The following is a 6,000-nucleotide window of genomic DNA, read 5'->3' as shown; positions in this document are numbered from 1 at the left end:
CCAGGAGTTGATCACACCTTACAGTACAAACATTGCCCCTGGCTTCTTACCACAAATGTTACACAACATTTTCAGTTAAAATCCATCTACCTGCAGTAAGTGAAGATCAAGTGGTTTATTAAATACAGAATCTGACAAATACATTCATACAAAAATAAAATAATTTACATTTTAGAAAAACTGAGCAATATTGTAAACATGAGGCTGTTGTCAGTGTCGGTCTCCCTGGGATATGAGAGGCGTTTCTCATCCCCAAATGTGCCCTGGGTCAGTCCTGGTACCTGTGCGATCTTCAGCAGAACCAGGCTGAAATTCAGTATAAATATGCAAATAGGCCTCTAACAGAAAAGAGCTGTCAGTGTCCAGCTCTGAATAGCCACACCTGTTTAATACTGACCCTCCCCACACATCCCCACCTCAGGAAACAAACCCCTAGGGCCCTGACCCTGAGCCCCACCCTGGGGCCCTGACCCTGACCCCTCCCTAGGGCACTGACCCTGACCCCCACCCTGGGGCCCTGACCCTGACCCCTCCCTAGGGCACTGACCCTGACCCCCACCCTGGGGCACTGACACTGACCCCCACCCTGGGACCCTGACCCCTCCTTAGGGCACTGACACTGACCCCTCCCTAGGGCCCTGACCCTGAGCCCCACCCTGGGGCCCTGACACTGACCCCCTCCCTAGAGCACTGACCCTGACCCCCCCACCCTAGGGCCCTGACCCCCCACCCTGGGGCACTGACCCTGACCCCCCCACCCTAGGGCCCTGACCCTTACCCTGGGGCCCTGATGCTGACTCCCACCCTGGGGCTCTGACCCTGACCCCCACCCTGGGACCCTGACCCTGACCCTTACCCTGGGGCCCTGATGCTGACTCCCACCCTGGGGCTCTGACCCTGACCCCCACCCTGGGGCCCTGACCCCGACCCCCACCCTGGGGCCCTGACCCCGACCCCCACCCTGGGGCCCTGACCCCGACCCCCACCCTGGGGCCCTGACCCCGACCCTAGAGACCTGGTGTGAACGGTCACTGTCCTGCTGTGGAAATATTGCTCGATGCCTTTGGCTTTTTTTTAACATTTACAGTTTTTGTTTATTAAACATATAAAATTATTAAATTAAATTAAAAGAGAAACCGACTCCGGTTCTCGGCCCAAACAGCAGGAGAGGCTTTGGCCTTGGTGGGGGAGCGCCAGTGGGGGGCCCGGGCCTCAGGCTTCCAAGAAGGCCAAGTCGCACGGCTCCTGTTTGTGGCCGCAGCGTTTGGCCACAATACCCAGGTAGAGGCCGAGCAGCAGCAGCCAGTAACAGGCATAGACGGTGGCGCCGATGATGAGGAAAGGCCGCTCGCTGTCTGGCAGCGGCTGCTGGCTCTCCCGGTAGACGGTGTAGGCCAGGCCGCCGGCCAGCACGGTGAACCAGACGGAAACGGGCAGGAGGCCCAGCAGGTTGCGGACCAGCCGTCGGCGGCCTGATGTGCCCCAGCCCGGCCGGGTGATGGTGAGTAGGGCAAAGAGTTTGGCGGGGAGCAGGCTGGACATGTAGAGCAGCGAATAGAGTGAGAGGAAGAGCATCCGGGCCGAGCCGCGGAGCAGGCAGGCGAGCGCGGCCTTCAGCGCCCCCACGCCCTGCACGGCCAGCAGGAAGAGTAGGATGTTCCACAGCCGGCCCCGGTAGAAGAGCTGCAGGACGGTGCCGGTCAGGAAGAAGGGGAAGAAGCCGCTGACCACGGCCTCGTAGGCCATCCAGGGGTGGTGCTTGTGGAAACAGAGGGCGCCATACAGCCACTCGCGGAAGTAGGACTTGCTCCAGCGGGTCTGCTGATTGAGCCAGCGGAGGTAACGGCTCGGGGTCTCGGTCAGGCAGCGGGAACGGGCCGTGAACTTGGTCTTGAAGCCCAGGCCCAGCACCCGGTTGGTGAGGTGCCGGTCATCGCCGAAGCTGCACCGGGAGCCCAGGAAGCTCTGGCCGTACCAGTCCTGCAGGAAGCGGCGCAGCAGCAGGTTGCGGTACATGCCGAGCGGGCCGCTGATGCACTGCACGCAGCCAAAGTAGGACTGACAGGCCCGCTCCACGTTAAAGGCCATCCAGTAGCGCACGCTGCTCAGGAAGGAGATCCACGAGTCGTACTGGTTCAGGATCTGTGGACAGGCAAAGCAGAGCAGAGTTATACTACACTGAGTGAGGCACGCAAGTTCCTGAGCGCAACACACTTAGCATTGCAGACGGAGACTATTAATGGGGACAGGGGGAGGCTGTTAATGGGGACAGGGGGAGGCTGTTAATGGGGACAGGGGGAGACTGTTAATGGGGACAGGGGGAGGCTGTTAATGGGGACAGGGGGAGACTGTTAATGGGGACAGGGGGAGGCTGTTAATGGGGACAGGGGGAGACTGTTAATGGGGACAGGGGGAGACTGGTTAATGGGGACGGGGAGACTGTTAATGGGGACGGGGGAGACTGATTAATGGGTATGGGGGAGACTGTTAATGGGGACAGGGGGAGACTGTTAATTGGGACAGGGGGGATTGTTAATGGGGACAGGGGGAGACTGTTAATTGGGACAGGGGGAGATTGTTAATGGGGACAACAGGGGGGTTAATGGGGACAGGGGGAGACTGGTTAATGGGGACGGGGGAGACTGTTAATGGGGACGGGGGAGACTGGTTAATGGGGACAGGGTAGACTGGTTAATGGGTAAGGGGGAGACTGTTAATGGGGACAACAGGGGGGTTAATGGGGTACAAGCAAAAGGCTGGAGAGACACAGTATATGTGCAGAGAAAGCAACAACATGCATTTATACAGTGCCTTTAATGTAGAACAAAGCGCTTCTCAGGTGTACTTTAATAAATAGGCACCAAGCCAAAGTAGATAGAATCATAAAAATTTATGGCACAGAATGAGGACATTCAGCCCATCGTGTCCGTGCTGGCCGAAAATGAGCCACCCGGCCGAATCCCACTTTCCAGCACTTGGTCCGTGGCCCTGTGGGTTTCGGCACTTCAGGTGCACATCCAGGGACTTTTGAAATGAGCTGAGGGTTTCTGCCTCCACCACCCTCTCAGGCAGTGAGTTCCAGACCCCCACAACCCTCTGGGTTAAAAAATTTCTCCTCAGCTCCCGTCTAATCCTTCTGACAATTACTTTAAATCTATGCCCCCTCGCTATTGACCTCTCTGCTAAGGGAAATAGGTCCTCCCGATCCAGTCTATCTAGGCCCCTCATAATTTTATACACCTCAATTAAATCTCCCCGAAGCCTCCTCTGTTCCCAAGAAAACAACCCCAGCCTATCCAATCTTTTCCCATAGCTAAAATTCTCCAGTCCTGGCAATATCCACGTAAATCTCCTCTGTACCCTCTCTAGTGCAATTACATCCTTTATTTTTTTATTATTCGTTCGTGGGTGTCGCTGGCAAGGCCGGCATTTATTGCCCATCCCTAATTGCCCTTGAGAAGGTGGTGGTGAGCCGCCTTCTTGAACCGCTGCAGTCCGTGTGGTGAAGGTTCTCCCACAGTGCTGTTAGGTAGGGAGTTCCAGGATTTTGACCCAGCGACGATGAAGGAACGGCGATATATTTCCAAGTCGGGATGGTGTGTGACTTGGAGGGGAACGTGCAGGTGGATTCTAGGATTGCAACGGGATCTTGATAAATTGGGCCAGTGGGCCGATGAATGGCAGATGGAGTTTAATTTAGATAAATGTGAGGTGATGGATTTTGGTAGATCGAATCGGGCCAGGACCTACTCCGTTAATGGTAGGGCGTTGGGGAGAGTTATAGAACAAAGAGATCTAGGAGTACAGGTTCATAGCTCCTTGAAAGTGGAGTCACAGGTGGATAGGGTGGTGAAGAAGGCATTCAGCATGCTTGGTTTCATTGGTCAGAACATTGAATACAGGAGTTGGGATGTCTTGTTGAAGTTGTACAAGACATTAGTAAGGCCACACTTGGAATACTGTGTACAGTTCTGGTCACCCTATTATAGAAAGGATATTATTAAACTAGAAAGAGTGCAGAAAAGATTTACTAGGATGCTACCGGGACTTGATGGTTTGACTTATAGGGAGAGGTTGGATAGACTGAGACTTTCTTCCCTGGAGAGTAGGAGGTTTAGGGGTGATCTTATAGAAGTCTATAAAATAATGAGGGGCAGAGATAAGGTCGATAGTCAAAATCTTTTCCCAAAGGTAGGGGAGTCTATAACGAGGGGGCATAGATTTAAGGTGAGAGGGGAGAGATACAAAAGGGTCCAGAGGGGCAATTTTTTCACTCAAAGGGTGGTGAGTGTCTGGAACGAGCTGCCAGAGGCAGTAGTAGAGGCGGGTACAATTTTGTCTTTTAAAAAGCATTTGGACAGTTACATGGGTAAGATGGGTATAGAGGGATATGGGCCAAGTGCAGGCAATTGGGACTAGCTTAGTGGTATAAACTGGGCGACATGGACATGTTGGGCCGAAGGGCCTGTTTCCATATTGTAAACTTCTATGATTCTATGGTGTTGTTCCCATGTGCCTGCTAGTCCTTCTTGTCCTTCGAGATGGTAGAGGTCGTGGGTTTGGGAGGTGCTGTCAAAGAAGCCTTGGCGAGTTGCTGCAGTGCATCCTGTGGATGGTACACACTGCAGCTACAGTGCGCCGGTGGTGAAGGGATTGAATGTTTAGGGTGGTGGATGGGGTGCCAATCAAGCGGGCTGCTTTGTCCTGGATGGTGTCGAGCTTCTTGAGTGTTATTGGAGCTGCACTCATCCAGTCAAGTGGAGAGTATTCCATCACACTCCTGACTTGTGCCTTGTAGATGGTGGAAAGGCTTTGGGGAGTCAGGAGGAGAGTCACTCGCCGCAGAATATCCAGCCTCTGAACTGCTCTTGTAGCCACAGTATTTATATGGCTGGTCCAGTTAAGTTTCTGGTCAATGGTGACCCCCAGGATGTTGATGGTGGGGGATTTGGCAATGGTAATGCCGTTGAATGTCAAGGGGAGGTGGTTAGACTCTCTCTTGTTGGAGATGGTCATTGCCTGGCACTTGTCTGGCGCGAATGTTACTTGCCAGTTATCAGCCCAAGTCTGGATGTTATCCAGGACTTGCTGCATGCGGGCTCAGACTGCTTCATTATTTGAGGGGTTGTGAATGGAACTGAACACTGTGCAATCATCAGCGAACATCCCCATTTCTGACCTTATGATGGAGGGAAGGTCATTGATGAAGCAGCTGAAGATGGTTGAGCCAAGGACACTGCCCTGAGGAACTCCTGCAGCAATGTCCTGGGGCTGAGATGATTGGCCTCCAACAACCACTACCATCTTCCTTTGTGCTAGGTATGACTCCAGCCACTGGAGAGTTTTCCCCCTAATTCCCTTTGACTTCAGTTTTACTAGAGCTCCTTGGTGCCACACTCGGTCAAATGCTGCCTTAATGTTAAGGGCAGTCACTCTCACCTCACCTCTGGAATTCAGCTCTTTTGTCCATGTTTGGACCAAGGCTGTAATGAGGTCTGGAGCCGAGTGGTCCTGGCGGAACCCAAACTGAGCATCGGTGAGCAGGTTATTGGTGAGTAAGTGCCGCTTGATAGCACTGTCGACGACACCTTCCATCACTTTGCTGATGATTGAGAGTAGACTGATGGGGCGGTAACTGGCCGGATTGGATTTGTCCTGCTTTTTGTGGACAGGACATACCTGGGCAATTTTCCACATTGTCGGGTAGATGCCAGTGTTGTAGCTGTACTGGAACAGCTTGGCTAGAGGCGCGGCTAGTTCTGGAGCACAAGTCTTCAGCACTACAGCCGGGATGTTGTCGGGGCCCATAGCCTTTGCTGTATCCAGTGCACTCAGCCGTTTCTTGATATCACGTGGAGTGAATCAAATTGGCTGAAGACTGGCTTCTGTGATGGTGGGGATATCGGGAGGAGGCCAAGATGGATCATCCACTCAGCACTTCTGGCCGAAGATGGTTGCAAACACTTCAGCCTTGTCTTTTGCACTCACGTGCTGGACTCC

At 53.5% G+C, this 6,000-nt stretch overlaps 1 protein-coding gene across 1 annotated transcript in view; it reads right to left on the bottom strand.

Annotated features, from left to right (window-relative positions):
- Positions 1-1,004: 1,004 nt before the first annotated feature.
- Positions 1,005-6,000, bottom strand: part of has3 (hyaluronan synthase 3) — a 29,397-nt gene continuing 24,401 nt past the window's right edge. The window contains exon 3 of the mRNA XM_067997545.1: positions 1,005-2,142. Coding sequence (XP_067853646.1) covers positions 1,213-2,142 — 930 coding nt within the window. The 3' untranslated portion in view covers positions 1,005-1,212. The remainder of the gene's footprint in view (positions 2,143-6,000) is intronic.

This window comes from Heptranchias perlo, chromosome 16, assembly GCF_035084215.1.
Source record: "Heptranchias perlo isolate sHepPer1 chromosome 16, sHepPer1.hap1, whole genome shotgun sequence".
Classification (NCBI taxonomy): Eukaryota; Metazoa; Chordata; class Chondrichthyes; order Hexanchiformes; family Hexanchidae; genus Heptranchias; species Heptranchias perlo.
Note: the sequence above shows the minus strand (reverse complement) of the source record. Positions and strands in the feature narration are given on the sequence as shown.